The 21079-nt window shown below is 36.2% G+C and overlaps 1 protein-coding gene across 13 annotated transcripts in view; it reads right to left on the reverse strand.

The window, feature by feature from the left end:
* Positions 1-21079, reverse strand: part of SNX13 (sorting nexin 13) — a 148024-nt gene that overhangs the window by 10902 nt on the left and 116043 nt on the right. For 9 of the 13 annotated variants that reach the window (XM_063814063.1, XM_518985.8, XM_063814069.1 and 6 more), the window contains 3 exons: positions 17771-17910; positions 12453-12560; positions 11103-11213 (listed from right to left, as the gene is read on the reverse strand). In XM_063814063.1, the coding sequence (XP_063670133.1) occupies positions 11103-11213; positions 12453-12560; positions 17771-17910 (359 nt within the window). Of the gene's footprint in view, positions 1-11102; positions 11214-12452; positions 12561-17770; positions 17944-21079 lie in introns of all 13 variants that reach the window. The other 4 variants (XM_016957120.4, XM_009452706.5, XM_063814068.1 and 1 more) reach the window with 1 other exon arrangement.

The following is a 21079-nucleotide window of genomic DNA, read 5'->3' on the forward strand; positions in this document are numbered from 1 at the left end:
ACAGTGGCTCATGCCTATAATTGCAGCACTTCGGCAGGGTGTAGCGGGAGGATCACTTGAATCCAGGAGTTTGAGACCAGCCTGGGCAACACAGTGAGACCCCATCTCTACAAAAAAAAAAAAAAGCTAGGTATATTGGTAATGTTGGTACACACCTGTGGTCCTAGCTACTGGGGAAGGTGAGGCAAGAGGATGGTTTGATCTCAGAAGTTCAAGGCTGCAGTGAGCCGTGATCATGTCACTGCACTCCATACCTTCCAGCCTGGGCAAAAGTGAGACCCTTGTCACAAAAAACAAAAGTATTTTCACATACATATATATGATTTGAAAATCTGCCAGATGAGGTTATTCTTAGAAAATCAATATAAGCTTTGGCTGCCTTCTTATTAAAGAAATTTTGAATAAAAAAAGTTTTCCATTCAAAATTGTAAAACAAAAAAAAATGTTTTCCACAACAGAAATTGATGCAACTAGAATTAGCCACTATATACTTCTGGCACAGTTCAAGGCAACAGTTAGGTATTTTGAGTAGATACTGAACAGAAAACAGGTAAAATAAACAGAAAACTGAAATAGCTAATAAGTATTTAAGATTTATTTTTTAAAATAATTTTAGAATACATTATATGTGCAATTAAAATCTACAGAGGAAATTTGAAGTTCATTACAAAGAAGGAAAAGAGACGTTGCAAATCAGACATGTAAATCTTATCTTAGCAAGGTGGAATACGAAGACTGTAAAAGGAAATATGACCAGAGATATAAAAAGGAATTAAAAATCTTCAGAGTGACAGAAAGCAAAAATGGTATAAAATTAAAATAATTTACATTAATAAAGAAAGAGACATCTAAAGAAACCAAACTAGAGATGCAGATGAGACTGAGCGATTTTTTAACAGAAATAAAGAAATCAAAGAAAAGACACAAAACCAAAGTCATACAAAACTACAGAAATATTTTCCAAAAAAAAAAAATTGTTAAGTATCATAAAAGCTACCAGTGAAAACAAATTATGTTTCACGCAAAAACAAAAAAATGAATAACAGTAACAAAACTGAATCTCACTGCTTAGGAATCATAGCAACGTTAATAGATGATAAGAAGACAAAACTCCTTCACTCTAATTTTATTTTCATAGCTTCCATCAAGAAAAACTAGAAGAGGTAAAATGCGTATTAATAAAAAGTGAATTTCAAGATAACTGTACAAGGGCTGAGAGTTTTGGTTGGTTACTCCCTGGCTTAAGCTCAGCCAATAGTACCATAGATATGCTTGACGGAACATCCAACCCTAGAAGAGACTGTCACAGTACAACCCAGAGTAAAACCAAAGAACAGAAACTGGCTTGAATAAGGATTGGAAAAACATGACCACTGGTGGAGAGAAACATAAAGATAAAAAGATGAAGTTAAGTCTCACGTTTGGCTAATGATTCTTTGTGTGTGTGTGTGTGTGTGTGTGTGTGTGTGTGTGCGTGTGTGTGTGCGCGCGCGTGCATGCATGCATGCACATGTGTAATTCTAATTCTATATACTGTAGTTTTTGGTCAACCAGAATAGTATGTTCAAATCAATCGGGACATTATTTGCAACACTGTGGCCTTTCTTTTAAATGGTAATAACATATAAATAAGCTAAGTCATGAGAACATAGCGTAGAATTCTAAAGAGAGATAAGCATTAAGCATGACAATGCAACATTTAAAATGTGCAGCTTGGGAAAAAATTGCCACCTTGCTATTAAGCTACAATGTTCACAGAAGAAATAGCATTTCAGAAGCATAAAAGGCATGAATTTCAATTTAATCTCCAACCTGAGTTTAAATAGTGTGATATCCTCAAAAATATTTTAGAAATTTATATATCTTACACTTCACAGCAGAAACTTGAGTTTACCTATTATGAATTGGTTAAATGAATACTAGCTCACATGCTTATCTAGGCATGAGGCTATACTACCATTGATACTCTAAGAGAAAGTAAATCTATATAATGAATTTCCTAATAATTAAAAATAGTTGTCTGTGTAGCATCCCAGAAGTACTGAAGCTTTTTTGTTTGTTTGTTTTCCCCACCAAAAGGTAAAGCCCAAGCATTTGTATTAGGAGGGAAGTGGGGTAAGAAGAATGAAAAACCTCTAAAGGTGACTCTGTTGGTTAACCATGAAAGAGGCAGAATTTCATAAGCATAAAAGCAAAGCCCATCATTGTATGAAAACATTTCCAAAAACAAGATTTGTTTTAAAGTAGATTTTTAGAAAAAAAGAAAAACTTTCAGATGATCATGCACAGGAGATTACAGATTGCCAGCTAAGTGTACACTTAGCTGTCCTTACACAGATGCTGTGTATTCATTCAATTACCACCCCAGCTGAGTTATTTGTATTGTTAACAACATACACAATGGTATTTTAACTTAAATTTAGATCTCTAATTATAGCTTAAAATGCCTTCACCATGATACAAAACTGGATAGAAAGATACTGTGTACAAAGGAGAAAGGCTACCTGTCTGTTACTTTTTCTAAAAATTGTTTCACAGATTTTCCAAAGCTAGGATACATTGTGTGACCAAATTAATGTGTTATAAAGTATTATTTCTCAAGTTCTGAATAGCCACTGATAAAATGTTTGCAGATGATCTACTTTAATAGCTATTTAATTTCCAGTGAAATATAATTAAGGAAAAAAATATTAAACTATCATTTAGCCAAAAAGGAAATAAAGTTGGAAACCCCAAATTCTTAATATGCATAAAAATTATTCTGACATTCTAAAGAGGTCAACATGACCTTGGTTATCACCAATATGGTTTATGAAAAATGTGTGTTATTGTGGATTGCCAGAAATGAATCAGAAAGATAGGTAGACGCCATTATTAATTAAAAAAACAAAAGTGAGTGGCTGGCAAGACAGCCAAATAGGAACAGTTCCGGTCTGCAGCTCCCAGCGAGATCAACGCAGAAGGTGGGTGATTTTTCCATTTCCAACTGAGGTACCCAGCTCATCTCACTGGGACTAGTTAGAAAGTGGGTGCAGTCCGCAGAGGGCGAGCTGAAGCAGGGTGGGGCGTCGCGTCACGCGGGAAGTGGAAGGGGTCGGGGAACTCCTTCCCTAGCCAAGGGAAGCCATGAAGGACTGTGCCTTGAGGAATGGTGATTTTTGGTCCAGATACTACGCTTTCCCCACAGTCTTTGCAACCCACAGACCAGCAGATTTCCTCCGGTGCCTATGCCACCAGGGGCCTGGGTTTCAAGCACAAAACTGGGCGGCCGTTTGGACAGACACCAAGCTAGCTGCAGGAGTTTTTTTCATACCCCAGTGGTGCCTGGAATGCCACCGACACAGAACCGTTCACTCCCCTGGAAAGAGGGCTGAAGCCAGGAAGCCAAGTGGTCTAGCTCAGCAGATCCCATCCCCACGGAGCCCAGCAAGCTATAAGATCCACTAGCTTGAAATTCTTGCTGCCAGCACAGCAGTATGAAGTCCACCTGGGACACTCGAGCTTGGTGGGGGGAGGGGCGCCCAGCTTGGTGGGGGGAGGGGCCCCCACTAAGGCTTGAGGAGGTGGTTTTCTCCTTATAGTGTAAACAAAGCCTCAAGGAAGGTCGAACTGGGGGGAGCCCACCACAACTCAGCAAAGGCACTGTAGCCAGACTGCCTCACTAGATTCCTCCTCTGGGCAGGAAAGAAAGGCAGCAACCCCAGACAGGGGCTTATAGATAAAACTCCAATCTCCCTGGGACAGAGCACCTGGTGAAAGGGGCGGTTGTGGGCGCAGTTGCAGCACGCTTAAACGTTCCTGCCTGCTGGCTCTGAAGAGAGCGGCAGATCTCCCAGCACAGCGATCAAGCTCTGCTAAAGGACAGACTGCCTCCTCATGTGGGTCCCTGAGCCCCATGCCTCCTTACTGGGAGACACCTCCCATCAGGGGTCAACAGACACCTCATACAGGAGAGCTCCAGCTGGCATCTGGAGAGTGCCCCTCTGGGATGAAGCATCCAGAGGAAGGAACAGGCAGCAATCTTGGCTGCTCTGCAGCCTCTGCTGGTGACACTCGGGCAAACAGGGTCTGGAGTGGGCCTCCAGCAAACTCCAGCAAACCTGCCACAGAGGGGCCTGATTGTTAGAAGGAAAACTAACAAACAGAAAGGAACAGCATCAACATCAACAAAAAGGACATCCACACAGAAACCCATCTGAAGGTCAGCAACATCAAAGACCAAAGGTAGATAAATTCACGAAGAAGAGGAAAAACCAGTGCAAAAAGGCTGAAAATTCCAGAAACCAGAACGCATCTTCTCCTCCAAAGGATCACAACTCCTTGCTAGCAAAGGAACAAAACTGGATGGAGAATGAGATTGACAAACTGACAGAAGTAAGCTTCAGAAGGTGGGTAATAACAAACTCCTCTGACCTAAAGGAGCATGTTCTAACCCAATGCAAGGAAACTAAGAACCTTGAAAAAAAGCTGAATTGCTAACTACAATAACCAATGTAGAGAAGATCATAAATGACCTGATGGAGCTGAAAAACACAGCACGAGAACTTTGTGAAGCATACACAACTCTCAATAGCTGAATCAATTAAGTGGAAGAAAGGATATCAGAGATTGAAGATCAACTTAATGAAATAAAGTGTGAAGACAGGATTAGAGAAAAAAGAATGAAAAGAAACGAACAAAGCCTCCAAGAAATATGAGACTATGAGAAAAGACCAAACCTAAGTTTGATTGCTATACCTGAAAGTGACGGGGAGAATGGAACCAAGTTGGAAAACACTCTTCAGGGTATTATCTAGGAGAACTTCCCCAACCTAGCAAGGCAGGCCAACATTCAAATTCAGGAAATACAGAGAACACCACAAAGATACTCCTCAAGGAGAGCAACTCCAAGATACATAATCGTCAGATTCACCAAGGTTGAAATGAAGGGAAAAAAATGTAAAAGGCAGCTAGAGAGAAAGGTCGGATCACTCACGAAGGGAAGCCCATCAGACTAACAGCTGATCTCTCTGCAGAAACCCTACAAGCCAGAAGAGAGTGGGGGCCAATATTCAACATTCTTAAAGAAAAGAATTTTCAACCCAGAATTTCATATTCAGCCAAATAAAGCCTCATAAGCAAAGGAGAAATAAAATCCTGTACAAACAATCAAATGCTGAGAGATTTTGTCACCACCAGGCCTGCCTTATAAGAGCTCCTAAAGGAAGCACCAAACATGGAAAGGAAAAACCAGTACCAGCCACTGCAAAAACATACCAAATTGTAAACACCATTGACACTATGAAGAAACTGCATCAACTAATGGGCAAAATAACCAGCTAGTATCATAATGACAGGATCAAATTCACACATAACAATATTAACCTTAAATGTAAATGGGCTAAATGCCGCCATGAAAAGAGACAGAGTGGCATTCGGATAAATTGTCAAGACCCACCGGAGTGCTGTATTCAGGAGACCCATCTCACATGCAAAGACACACATAGGCTCAAAATAAAGGGATGGAGGAATATTTACCAAGTAGATGGAAAGCAAAAAAAAAAAAAAAAAAAAAAAAAAAAAAGCAGCTATTGCAATCTTAGTCTCTGATAAAACAGACTTTAAACCAACAAAGACTTTAAACCAACAAAGGGAAAAAGAAGGGCATTACATAATGGTAATGGGATCAATGCAACAAGAGCTAACTATCCTAAATACATGCACCCAATACAGGAGCACCCAGTTTCATACAGCAAGAGACCTACAAAGAGACTTAGAGTCCCACACAATAATAGTGGAAGACTTTAACACCCTACTGTCAATATTAGACAGATCAATGAGACAGAAAATTAACAAGGATATTCAGGACTTGAAGTCAGCTGTGGACCAAGCGGACCTAACAGATATCTACAGAACTCTCCACCCCAAGTCAACAGAACATACATTCTTCTCAGCACCACATCGCACTTATTCTAAAATTGACCACATAATTGGAAGTAAAACACTCCTCAGCAAATGCAAAAGAACGGAAATCATAACAAACAGTCTCTCAGACCACAGTGCAATCAAATTAGAACTCAGGATTAAGAAACTCACTCAAAACAGCACAACTACATGGAAACTGAACAATCTGCTCTGGAATGACCACTGGGTAAATAACGAAATAAAGGTAGAAATAAATACGTTCCTTGAAACTAATGAGAACAAAGATGCAACACACCAGAATCTCTGGGACACAGCTAAACAGCGTTTAGAGGAAAATTTATAGCAGTAAATGCCCCCATGAGAAAGCAGGAAAGATCTAAAATCGACACCCTAACATCGCAATTAAAAAAACTAGAGAAGCAAGAGCAAACAAATTCAAAAGCTAGCAGAAGACAAGAAATAACTAAGATCAGAGCAGAACTGAAGGAGATAGAGACACGAAAAACGCTTCAAAAAATCAATGAGTCCAGGAGCTGGTTTTTTTTGAAAAGATCAACAAGATAGATACAGGACTAGCCAGACTAATAAAGAAGAAAAGAGAAGAATCAAATAGACACGATAAAAAATGATAAAGGGGATATCACCACTGATCCCACAGAAATACAAACTACCATCAGAGGACACTATAAACAACTCTACACAAATAAACTAGAAAATCTAGAAGAAACAGATAAATTCCTAGACACATCCACCCTCCCAAGACTAAACCAAGAAGAAGTCGAATCCCTGAAGAGACCAACAAGTTCTGAAATTGAGGCAGTAATTAATAGCCTACCAAAGAAAAAAAAAGCCCAGGACCAGATGGCTTCACAGCCAAATTCTACCAGAGGTACAATTCTACTAGAGGTACAAATTCTACCAGAGGTACAGAGGAGCTGGTACCGTTCCTTCTGAAACTATTCCAAACAACAGAAAAAGAGGGAGTCCTCCCTAACTCATTTTATGAGGCCAGCATCAACCTGATACCAAAACCTGTCAGAGACACAACAAAAAAAGAGAAAATTTCAGGCCAATATGCCTGATGAACATCAATGTGAAAATCCTCAATAAAATAATGTGAAACTGAATCCAGCAGCACATCAAAAAGCTTATCCACCACAATCAAGTTGGCTTCATCCCTGGGATGCAAGGCTGGTTCAACATACACAAATCAATAAACGTCACCCATCACATAAACAGAACCAATGACAAAAACCATATAATTATCTCAATAGATGCAGAAAAGGCCTTCAACAAAATTCAACACCCCTTCATGCTAAAAACTCTCAATAAACTAGGTATTGATGGGACGTATCTCAAAATAATAAGAGCTATTTATGACAAACCCACAGCCAATCATACTGAATGGGCAAAAACTGGAAGCATTCCCTTTAAAAACCAGCACAAGGATACCCTCTTCTCACCACTCCTGTTCAACACAGTATTGGAAGGATGTCTGGCCTGGACAATCGGGCAAGAGAAAGAAAGAAAAGGTATTCAAATAGGAAGAGAGAAAGTCAAATTATCTCTGTTTGCAGATGACATGATTGTATATTTAGAAAACCCATCATCTCAGCCCAAAATCTCCTTAAGCAGATAAGCAACTTCAGCAAAGTCCCAGGATACAAAATCAATGTGCAAAAATCACAAGCATTCCTATACACCAATAATAGACAAACAGCCAAATCATGAGTGAACTCCCATTCACAACTGCTACAAAGAGAATAAAATACCTAGGAATACAACTTACAAGGGATGTGAAGGACATCTTTAAGGAGAACTACAAACTACTGCTCAAGGAAGTAAGAGAGGACACAAATAAATGGAAAAACATTCCATGCTCATGGATAGGAAGAATCAATGTCATGAAAATGGCCATACTGCCCAAAGTAATTTATAGATTCAACGATATCCCCATCAAGCTACCATTGACTTTCTTCACAGAATTAGAAAAAACTACTTTAAATTTCATATGGAAGTAAAAAGAGCCCATATAGACAGGAGAATCCTAAGCAAAAAGATCAAAGCTGGAGGCATCATGCTACCTGACTTCAAACTATACTACAAAGCTACAGTAGTCAAAACAGCATGGTACTGGTACCAAAACAGATATATAGACCAATGGAACAGAACGGAGGCCTCAGAAATGACGCCATACATCTACAACCATCTGATCTTTGAAAACCCTGACAAAAACAAGCAATAGGGAAAGGATTCCCTATTTAATAAATGGTGTTGGAAAAACTGGCTAGCCATAGGCAGAAAACTGAAACTGGACCCCCCTTCCTTACACCTTATACAAAAATTAACTCAAGATGGATTAAAGACTTAAACATAAGACCTAAAAAACATAAAAACCCTAGAAGAAAACCTAGGCAATACAATCCAGGACATAGGGATGGGCAAAGACTTCATGACTAAAACACCAAAAGCAATGGCAACCGAAGCCAAAATTGACAAATGGGATCTAAATAAACTAAAGGGCTTCTGTACAGCAAAAGAAACTACCATCAGCATAAACTGTAGGAACCTACAGATTGGGAGAAAATTTTTGCAATCTATCCATCTGACAAAGGGCTCATATCCAGAATCTACAAAGAACTGAAACAAACTTACAAGAAAAAAAACAACCCCATCAGAAAGTGGGCGAATGATACGAACAGACACTTCTCAAAAGAAGACATTTATGCAGCCAACAAACATGAAAAAAAGCTCAACATCACAGGTCATTAGAGAAATGCATATCAAACCACAAGGAGATACCATCTCACACCAGTTAGAATGGCAATCATTAAAAAGTCAGGAAACAACAGATGCTGGAGAGGATGTGGAGATACAGGAATGCTTTTACACTGTTGGTGGGAGTGTAAATTACTTCAACCACTGTGGAAGACAGTGTGGCAATTCCTCACAGATCTAGAACCAGAAATACCATTTGACCCAGTAATCTCATTACTGGGTATATACCCAAAGGATGATAAATCATTCTACTGTAAAGACACATGCACACGTATGTTTACTGCAGCACTGTTCAAAATAGGAAAGACTTGGAACCAACTCAAATGCCCATTGATGATAGACTGGATAAAGGAAATGTGGCACATATACACCATGGCATATTATGCAACCATATAAAAGGATGAGTTCATGTCCTTTACAGGGACATGGATAAAGCTGGAAACCATCATTCTCAGGAAACTAACATAAGAACAGAAAACCAAACACCACACGTTCTCACACATGGACACAGGGAGGGAAACATCATACACCGGGCCTGTCAGGGGCTTGAGGGCTAGGGGAGGGATAGCATTAGGAGAAACACCTAATGTAGATCACAGGTTAATGGGTGCAGCAAAGCACCATGGCACATGTATACCTATGTAACAAACCTGCACATTCTGCACATGTATCCAAGTACTTAAAGTATAAAAAATAAAAAATGAAAAAAAAGTGTTGTATAACTGTTGGGACATACACATGTGCTATTGTTGTTTGGTTAAAAAAAAGTGTACTTTAATATTTCTTTTATCTCCAAAAGCTGATATCAATTTATTACTTTATCTTAAAATGGATATAATCTTTAAAGGAGAAAAGATATATAAACATAAAAAACATGGAACACTAAAATGCATCTCTAGTGACAATAAAACTGTTCCAAGTTGGAATTTAACTCAATCACTTCAATCATGAAATACGCAGAAAAGCAACATATATTTTTCCCCTCCATTGTAAGGTCCACACCCTAGAACTTATTATTAAAATAAAACACTAACTTAGAAATGTTATTAGGTTGGTGAAAAGGTAATTGTGGTTTTTGCCATTTGTTTTAAATGTCCAAAAACTGCAATTACTTTTGCACCAAACTATACAATCAAAAATCCTAAAGTAATCATATGAACTCCTTTTTTTTTTTTTTTTTTTTTTTTTGAGACAGGGTCTTGCTCTCTCACACAGGCTGGAGTGCAGTGGCATGACCATGGTTCACTGAAGCCTTGGCCTCCCAGGTTCAAGCAATCCTCCCACCTCAGCCTCTTGAGTATCTGGGACTATAGCTGTGCACCACCATGCCCAGCTAGTATTTTTTATTTTTTGTAGAGACAGGGTCTCGCTGTTACCAGGGTTAGTCTTGAACTCTTAGGCCCAAGCAATCCACCCGCCTCAGCTTCCCAAAGCGCTGGGATTACAGGCATAAGCCACTGTGCTTGGCCCAAACTTCCTATAATTGTTAATTCTTACTTATTTTGTATGAATTCCTTAATCTTTTTAAAAAGATGGTCTTTTTAGGGGGACAAAGAACAGTGAGAAAGTCCTTGTTCTTTTTACATTTTCATTTTGAAATAATTTCAGACTTATAAAAAGTGATAAAATACAAAGAGTGGTATAAATAATACCAGCTTCCCCCACTGCTCCTCCTGCTCCTATTGCTATTATTACTAAGAGCAAACATTTATTCAGAGGTTTATTATTTTCCAGGCACTGTAATATACAGAATATTGCATGATTCACATAATGCTCTAATGAAATTTAAATCTTCATTTCTTGAGTAAACTGAAGTACCAAAGGTTCAGTAACATGCTCAAGGTCACAGCTAGCAAATAGTAGAGCAGGGATCTGAACCAAAAGACTGCCTGATTTCAAAGCTTGTGTTCTTACCCACTAAGCTATCCTACCTAATTTAAGCACTTATTTACTGTCTTGCCTTATGATTTTATTCCAAGTATGGGGCTTAAACCCTATTTTAAATTATTTAAAATATTTTATATAATAATGATTTTATTCAAAAGGCATACTTTCAGAACATATCCTGTTTAATATTTTTATCATTATTCCAAGTAAATGACATTTTCTCTCAGAATGAAACATTTCCCTCTAAAGATAACGAAAAGCTTGTGACTTGTCTCAGGCAAACTTTTCTTAATGTACCATTTCAAACTTTTTATTTCTTCCTTTCAAGCGTCTGCTGAATTATAATCAACATGTCAAGACAGGAGTTTATATGTAGATATTCCTATCAATAGTGATAAACATGCCGAGGAGAACTTAATAAAATTTTCTAGTTTTAAAACACACATACAAATCTAAATTTATTTTCTTTGATTACAAACAAAGTAAGAAAACAGACCTAGAAAGAAATCCAGTGCAGTGGTCTGCTTACTTACCTTGCGAGCAAAATCCCCTTTTCCTTTACTGTAAGCTTTGTTCTCAAGGAAATCATACACATAGTGAGCTAAAGCTGGGGATGCCTTCATCATTTCAGGAGCTAACAGTAACTAACAAGAAAAAAAAAAAAAAAAAGAAGAGATTATCTTAAACTGACAGAATGCTAGAAATTACCATTGTTTATAATTTTAGCTCATAAATTTTAAGAATGTATAGTAAAAAATATTGATTTATATTTTTAAAAACCCAATTATACAGTTAGGATAAAGTCACCAATAATTTTATGACAATTAACAGTTTGGTATATATATTCTTTATATCAGCTATTTTGACTTTAAGTGTATCTAATGTGAAAGTTGTCTGAACATATTTACTATTTTATTTTCAGATCTTATAGCTTATACTAAGAAGATCCACGTTAGAAAACTGTCACGTTATTTGCATAACAATTCTAGAGTTAACATTAAATAAGCTGGGCAAGGTGGCTCATGCCTGTAACCCCAGCACTTTTGGAGATTGAGGCGGGAAAATTGCCCCAGCCAGGAATACAAGACCAGCCCGGGCAACAAAGCAAAACCCCATCTCTACAAAAAAATTTAAAAAATTAGCCAGGCACAGTGGCATGCACCTGTAGTCCTAGCTACTCAGCAGGCTGAGGCAGGATGATCCCTCGAGCCCAGGAGTTCAAAGTTACAGTGAGCTATGATTGCATCACTGCACTCCAGCCTGGGTGACAGAACAAGATCCTGTCTCAAAACAAACAAAACATTAAATAAAAATGGTATGAAATAAAGTACATAAAATAATCCAAACAAAAACATTCAAGTGTTATATGGAAGCCCCAAACAAAACACTGCTTTCACAACTGCTAATATAACAACATTCTAGCTTGGTTCCTTCAATGGAACAAGTTTTGACATACTGAGTTCATTAGCTAAGAAGTATATAATACATCAACATCTAAAAGATACATTTAGGATAAAAGATTTGGGAAAAGGTGGTTTTTCTTCAGAATCTTGTAAATACATGACACAGACATTTAGCACTTTAAAAAAAAATTCAAATGTTTGAGCCAGGAGAAGACAGGCAAGTGCATTTATCTAAACACAAACAAGCAAAATCCCTAACATGGAGTGTCTAGAAAACTTCTAAGTTAATCAATACACACAGAGATAATGTTTACAAATTACTAAGCAGACTGCACGTCACATTTGACATGCTGCACAAAAGTGGTTGCTACCCTGTGATTACAGTAAAAACATTCTGTGTGCTATATTAAATGAAAAACATTCTATACCTGTGTGCTATATTAAATGAAAATCTGTGGATTACAGTAAACATGAGCTTACCTGCAAATATGCATTTAGATCCTTTTTTCTCTTTTCTAAAAAATCTCTATCCATATTATTAAAAGTCTTTTTTCCAGGAAGTTTCAATATGCTTGAGAGACTTTCAAACTGTAAGACAAAATACATTCAATAGCACTTTTTATAAAGACAAAAGGTTTTCCCAAGTGATTATTTCTCTACATATTAAAAACATCTTCAGGCCAGGTGCGGTGGCTCACGCCTGTAATCCCAGCACTTTGGGAGGCTGAGGCAGGCGGATCACCTGAGGTCGGGAGTTTGAGATCAGCCTGACCAACATAGAGAGACCCTGTCTCTACTAAAAATACAAAATTAGCTGGGCATGGTGGCACATGCCTGTAATCCCAGCTACTTGGGAGGATGAGGGAGGAGAATAGCTTGAACCCAGAAGGTAGAGGTTGTGATGAGCCGAGAGTGTGCCATTGCACTCCAGCCTGGGCAACAAGAGCAAAACTCCGTCTCAAAAAACAACAACAACAACAACAAAAACCCATCTTCAACAGATAATTTTGCAATATATTACGTGAAAATCAGAAAATAAAAAACATTGTCCAAATATACTCAAAACACAGTTCTAATATTATTTATTAAAAAAGTATTTTAAATCAAGAATGACAGATTTGCATAAATGATGAAGATGGATTTTGACTATGTGGGGTTTCATTTAATATTCTCCCTAATATTGACATTGTTCAAATTTTTCATAATAAAAGGTTTTAAAAAATATTTTCCTTAATAAGCCTTTGACCTGTGAAGTACTAGCAAATAAAAAGGCAATTTTCAAAATACAGATAGTAGTTATATAACCCCGTGTATACACAATTATAATAAATATTGATACCTTTGCCCCATCAACCACATTAAACATAAACTCATAGATTACACTAACCAAAAAAAATTAAGAACAGTCAGCATATACTTTATCTTTGTAAAATCACAAACACAAAGTAAATGTGTATACCATAAGTCTAGCACTTATGGACTTAACATTTGGATGCACCTTCAAAGGTCCATCATCGTAATCTGTAATGCCTTGCTAAAACACTTTTTTTAACCATACGAGCTGCTAAGATAGTTTAAGAGCAAAGTCATTTAACTAGTGACTGTACCTGACCAACAGCCTAGTGCTGAAATTCAAACAGCCTTAACACTTTTCCCTTGTGATACATATCCTAAAGCGAAACAAACTTTTTAAAACAATTATTTGTTGAAAACAACGTCTCTGTAAAGAAAACTAATTCTTGGTGCAGAGATTAAAGAGAAGAGAAATGAAAAGGATTAGGATAATTTCCATCCCCAAACTGGAAGATTCTGATACATTAAAAGAAGGACAAATCTGATGGCTGCTTGGAGCTAAAATGTGAACAAGTTCATTGTATGTTACACATGAAAGGTAAAAGCAGTTTTTTACTCCAGTATTGGGAGGAAAACCAATAAAGGGTAGAGGTAATTTATAGAGAAAACATTAACTATAGCTATATTCTCAAATTTGGTGATTTACAAAAGTATTAGAAATGGGTCCTCACTGAACATCACATGTGAAAAAAAAATTTTTTCGAAGTAAATTTACTTTTTCAAGGTGTCCTAAGAGATATTTCCTGCAATATGACCTATCCACATTAAACTACTGACTCAATTTTAGAAAATACATATTTTTTCTGGTATTACCAAGTCTTGTGTGCTTGTACTGTATTTCCTCAAATTCATGTTGAAGCCCTAACATTCAGTGCCGCAGACGGTGACTGAATTGAGAGATAAAGCCCCTAAAGAGATTATTAAGTTTAAATGAGCCCCTTAGGGTGGGCCCCAATCCAACCTGACTGGTATCCTATCAGAAAAGAAAATTTGGACCCACTAAGAGACAACAGGAATGCATCACATAGAGAAATGGCCACGTAGGGACATGGCAAGAACCCTGCCATCTACAAGCCAAGAAGCGAGGCCTCACGACAAACCAAACTTGTCAATACCTTGATCTTTGATTTCTAGTCTCTGGAACTGTAAGAAAATAAATTTCTGTTGTTTGGGCCACCCGGTTGGTGGCATTTTATTAGGGCAGCCCTACCAAACTAATATACCAAGGAAATATGACACTATCCATTAAAACAACAATTTATTTCAGAAACTTTAAAATATTAAACCTTACTAATAAAAAGAAATAAAAACCACAGTAACAGTTATTTTCTTAAAGCCTAAATTACCAAAATAAACTCCTTTGTAAGTTGTCTGTCTGGAACAGAAACATAAATCACTAACAGTTTTCTCAAACTATAAAAGCAAGGGAGAAAATGTGAAAATTTATACTCTATTAACTCATCATAAACTTGCTATTTAAAAGATTATTTTAAACTACGAACAAAACAATTGCCCATTCCCTGAAAAGTAATATAATCCCCTCTGCCAAAAATTCATGAAAATATTTTTAAAGGCATTTAAAAGAAATTCAAAATTCAGCAAAAAAGAACTAAAATAAATTATATCAGAGGATTTCAATGTTTAAAAATAATTCAAATACTACACATAAATCATGGACATTCTATAATCAAAGATCTTACTTTTCTACATTAAAAACACAAGTTTAGATTCCTAATACACTCCTGGAAAATTTAAAGAACAGACGTGAAATTCTGTATTAAAATAATTCAAAATTTGTTTAATATGGTGCATATTTTTACTCAGTTACCTTAATGAATACTTAATATGATCATTTAAATCATGAGTTTATCTATACCTATACAGACTTCACCAAATAAAACAGAAATGCACAGTAGCTATTACACTACAAGCTCTTAGAGGCAAGGACTTTGTCTTGTTCTCTCATATGTTGCTAGCACCAAGAAAAGTACCAGACACATAGGAAAAGCTTAAGAAATATTTGTTAAATCAATGAACGAGCAGCTCAGGCCATTTCCAAAATCATGACATTTAACATTTTAATTATTTTCTTATAAGTCTCCATAAAATATCAAATAAGATTATTAAAATCTTTAAGGAAAATAAATGATAGCTCATACATTTAGCTTGGATTTTCATTCATTCATTCATTCATTCATTCATTCATTTATCCATTCATTTATGGAACAGGGTCTCACTCTGTCACCGAGGCTGGAGTGCTGAGATCTCAGCTCACTGCAATCTCCACCTCCCAGGCTCAAGTGATCCTCCCACCTCAGCCTCCTGAGTAGCTGGGACTACAGCCCAGCTAATTTTTTGTATTTTTGTAGAGATGAGGTTTCGCCATGTTGCCCAGGCTGGTCTCAAACTCCTGACCTCAAGCAATCTGCCCACCTCAGCCTCCCAAAGTGCTGGAATTACAGGCGTGAGGCACCGCGCTTGGCATTGGAAAAAATGTTGTATCACAAAATTATATAAACAAATGAAACTTGTTTTAAAATAATTTTACTTTAAGAGCTCTATGCAGTTACCATTTATTCATGTTAACAGGCTATACTGTGACCAACTGCTGAATTACAAATCATTACATTTTTCTTCCATTATTTTATAAGGGATTTGAGTTTTTAAAATATAGATAAGGCTGAGCTAAAAGGCAAACACCCTAAATCTTATTTACAGATACTTAATATTTTACTAAAACCTGATTTTCATTTAAAAGGAGTTTTTAATTTCTTAAGTTCTGTGAACAATCTAAACAGTTAGGTAATCACAACTACTGTGGCTTTATAAGAAACACACACACACACACACACACACAAACACACAAAAGGAAACACCAAGTCAAAACATGTCCATTTCACTCACGTGAGCTGTTTGAAAAAGAAATTGTGCTGTATCAATTTCATGTAATTTTTGGCACTGAACTGAAAAGGGAAATTATGAACTGTCCTCTTAAAGTTTTCTTAAAAAGTATGTTCTTCATTTACATTTGTCAATATGTAAAATAATGCCTACAGTTCTAGTCTAGAACATTTAAATCAGGGAATGATTATTCCTCTTAACTAGAAAGAAAATTACAACTATTTACACAATAAAAAATTTCATATTAAACTAAACTCTCATTAATTTGCAAGTAAATTCATTTGCAAATAAATAAAACTCTTACCAATTCAAATTATTTTTTAAATTATCATGTTTGGTTAAAGTGTAAGGATGGGAATAAAAAGATATATGAGCTATATGCTTTTAAAATATCAAACAGGTAATATTTTAAAAAGTAAAGCAATTATTTCTTCAATGTGGGGCAGAAAATTATTTCATCTCTGCAAACAAATCAAGCTAAACATGAAGAAAGGTTATATTTGACACCAGAAGAATGCGCATGTCCAAAGTTATTAATTTAATTTTCTTATTAATATAACACAAAATAGTCCTTTTAATATAGGCTTCAGAAGTCAACATTAACTTGTTTTTCATCACTTTAAAGCTATTAATAGTTTATCTCACTCTATCCACAAGATATTTTAATAAGATTATCATGGTGCCAACTATATATTTTCCACTATATTAAGTTGAAAAAGATATTTTCTGATTTCTAAAGTAGTACAATGTCATTTCAAAGCTTTGGCTCACCCAATCAGATGTCACTTTTAACTATTATTGGTTTAATACCAGTTGTATACCTAAAATCCCTGAATGAGTCAGACTTTTTAAGAGTTAAAATAAGTTAAAATAAATTTCATAGATCATTTATTCCAATTCATCAAAGACCTTTTTTTTAAGTTGAGAAAATATTTAATTTAAAAACAGGACAGGGAAATAATTTCTTTAGATTTGTTATCTTTAAGAGTACTTTTAAATTATTTCTATAAAACAAGAGGGTTGTACTTAATAAGAATTGAAAATATTACTTGGTTAATATTAAATTTATTTTAGGTTGTGATTCAAAATAATTTGAGTAATGGATCAAGGATTCATTTCACTGTTACACTGCTGGATTAAACTGCCATTTAAAATAACTTCTAGGTTTAAATTATGCCTTCAAAAACAAAAGCACAAAATGTCCTACAGCAATCCCCATTCCTACTTCAATCTAAGCCCAAAAAACTTTGAAAAGCACAATACACACACACAAATTTTAAAATCAGAAACATGTATTCACTTTAATTTTCCAAGGTATACTCTTGATAGTTTGTCACTAGTCCATGATGGTTAGGACTGAGGAAGTGTTCAACATTTGATTTACTGGTTAAATGCTCAGATTAATTCTAAGATTTATGGTGATTATACCAAAAATTCTTACCTTATTTTTTTAATTAATCACTCTATCTGGGCATCCTCAGATTTATAATCAAAATCAAATCAAGAAACAACATAAAGTACACAAGTTTTTAAAACTTCATTACCTGTTCAGTGATTCTCATGTGGAAGTCATGGAAGTCACTATAACGACGATAGGTTTTCCACATCTCCTCACTGTTTAGGTTGCGCCGGTGTACAGTGATGGCATATAATGCATATGTCTTGCCATGATCATTACAAACGCCTGCCACAGCATATGGGTCATAGTCAGCATATACTAATCATTTAAAACAAAATGAAGAGGAACGAAAGACACAAAAAAGGAGGAAGATGAAGAAAACAAAAAAGATAATATGAAATGAAGAAGAATCTGAAATGACAGACTGAGACAGAAGGATGTCAGCAAAGGATAGATTCCCATCCTCCATATTCACATCCATAAGGTATTACATATAATGGCTAAATTACAAAATAAACTAAGTTCAGTATGACACTATCAATCACAAAGTGGTACCTATTACAATTCTCTCTTCCAAAGAGCTTTCTGTTACTACATCACTACAACATTACATTACTACATCTAATGTTACCTTAGAGAGTAAAATTAGAATTTCTTAAATTTAATATAGAAAAAATAAACAAAATGATGTTTTGTACTAGCCTTCACTCTTCAGTTGTATTACAATTAAAATCTTTTCAACTAAACAGCAACAGCCACGGGATAACATTTATTTTCTGGCAATTTTCTTTTTCTTTGATATGTTCAATAGTTCACAAGTGCGGTTTATTCTGGGGATTTTTTTTTTTTTCAAAGCATTTTCGCATTACTTTGCCACATACCAAGCAAGTCAGGTAATCTCTAAAATCAAAGCCTGTTCCTATTTTGTACTAATCTTAACTAAGGAGATGCACTTTAAATCATTTTCTCTAACTTGTCTTTCTGATGTTACATTTCTTTATCTTTCTGCACTCTACAATTAACATCTCCAAAAGTTAATACTGAGTCTCTTCTCATCTGTATCTGGTCTATTTCTTAATCCATTCTCTGACCTTACTTTCAATCACTGTATTTTTTTTATCTCTAGAGTTTTATTTGGTTCTTTTTCATACTGTTTATTCTTGTCTTAGGATTTCTCTCTAGGAATATTTTTAACATACTTACGGCCAAGTCTATTAAGACTGCCATCTCCAAGTTCACAGGATGCAAATTATCTGCTGGTTCTGTTGGCTTTCTCTTATTGTGGTTCATATTTCTTTCTGTTGCTATTAATTGCTTTCTGTAAGCTCATTTCCAGCTGGTTTTATCTCTCCCTGGGTGTTCTGAGTGCCCTGGGCTAGGGAAGCGTTCACATTGAACAGTGTCAAGTGTCACCACTCTAACTGCTGGTTTCAGTGGTTCAGAAATAATTTTAATACTAACTCTCTGGCTTGAGATCTTGCAGTACATAATCACTTGAGGACAGCTAAATCCAGACATACTCAGGATAGGATGCAAGCTGGGCTTTCAATTTTTTGTGGGTGACAGATACCATTTCCAATCATGATCTTGACATTTCTTGTTCTTTCTACTGATGGTAGGCTGTTTTCCTAGTTCCTCTTTGACACTGAGCTGCCCTTTGTGACTCTAGGCTTTATGTAAAGCACTTTGTTCCAGCATCCCATGGCCTTGGCCCATCCTGCCTCTTCCAAATTTGAGGGCAGGAAAATGCTACCAAAATCAAGATCCAGTCTTTATGCTACTATGAGCCCCTTGCTTTAACACCCCTTCAATTCTCTGAATTTATTTTTCCCCATGGTCTGTGGCATCTGTAGATTTTCCCCTTCAGCTATACTTATAATATTGTTTTTAGCCTTTCTATGCGTGGAAGGCACGATATCTCATAGCAGTTCAGACTACCACACTAACCAGAAGTCTAAAACTGATCTTGTAATAATGGATTACGTTTATTCATAAGTGTGAATAAACGTGGTCAAGTTCTGGGGCTAACATTTTGCTATTTCGTATATAACTGGGCAGAAGAAGGTCACTACAGCTTTTTGGTAAATTAATAACATAAAAGTTAGGACTCTATATTGGCAAGAGTAGTTGGACAGAAGCTCTTCCCAAACTTTCTTAAAATTTTTTCTAAGATTTGTACTTTCTTTCCAAAATTATCTTTCATTCCCTTTCCATCTATTATCACTGTTTCTGATTTAACAAAGTATATGACTAGAAATAGACTTTGGACATCTTGCTCTATAAGTAGCACTATTATTCACTGTTCACCTTGTCCAGTTATCTTTCTCTCAGAGACTTATGCAAATTAAACAGCACAACACGTTTTAATCACGTTAGAGAACCACCATTTCTCAATGGAGTTAGCATGGCAACAAGGGAATGGTTTTATCAGGTGTGTCCAAGATAGGTTTGGGAAAGGAAAATAGAAAGCAGAGGCCAATTAGGCAGCTAAACATAACTAATTAAAAATTAACAAGAGTAAGGAGAATAGCAAGGAACAAAAAAGGAGAAGAGATATAAGAAAGAATAACCAGGATTTGTCAAAAACCAACAGGCTTGGAAGATCACCCAGGGTGGATGCACAATAGGAAGAATAATGAGGTAATTTTTTTTTAAAATGCAGAAGACATCAAGGTAATCTGACTTAAAGGAAGATATTGGGGTTACATAAATTGGTTTTGTGAAGATGGTGATTTAGCTAGAAGGGTTTGTTTTTATTAGGCCAATGTTACTCATAGCAGGCGATCTGCAAACTGTTTGCTAGTAATTCTTATTATGTAAAAAAAAAAATAGCACCAGAATGTAAATCAACTCCATTACTAATCATATTGTTTAATTTAGTCAATACTTTTTAAAGCAAGATTTCTCAATGAAGGAAGCAATACACATACTAGACCACCATTCTTGTGTGTGTACTGCTTCCTTGGGCCATTCTTTCAGTAGCACTGGACTAGTCTATGAGCTCCTACTTTCTGAAATAAAGATGCTAAAAGATCTAGAATCAAAGAGACTCTGAAGTCCAGTTGGTAAAATAAGTATTTAATGAACCAAAAATCAAATATGTTTACCATGCATAATTACCATTGTAATGAATTAGTTCCATAACAACCCTATGAGTTATGTATTATTATTATTATTACTAGCCCATCTCACAGGTAAGGAAATTGAGGTACAAGGAAGTTAAGGAACTCACTCAGGTTCACCCAGCTATTTTTTTTTTTTTTTAACTAGATCTTAATTTTGGATGGCTTACCCAACTATTAACTGGCAGAGCTGGGGTTTGAGCCCAAGCAATTCAGTAAAAAAGTTATACTCTTGGCCGGGCGCGGTGGCTCACGCCTGTAATCCCAGCACTTTGGGAGGCCGAGGCGGGCGGATCACGAGGTCAGGAGATCGAGACCATCCTGGCTAACAC

Source organism: Pan troglodytes, chromosome 6, assembly GCF_028858775.2.
Source record: "Pan troglodytes isolate AG18354 chromosome 6, NHGRI_mPanTro3-v2.0_pri, whole genome shotgun sequence".
Lineage (NCBI taxonomy): Eukaryota > Metazoa > Chordata > Mammalia > Primates > Hominidae > Pan > Pan troglodytes.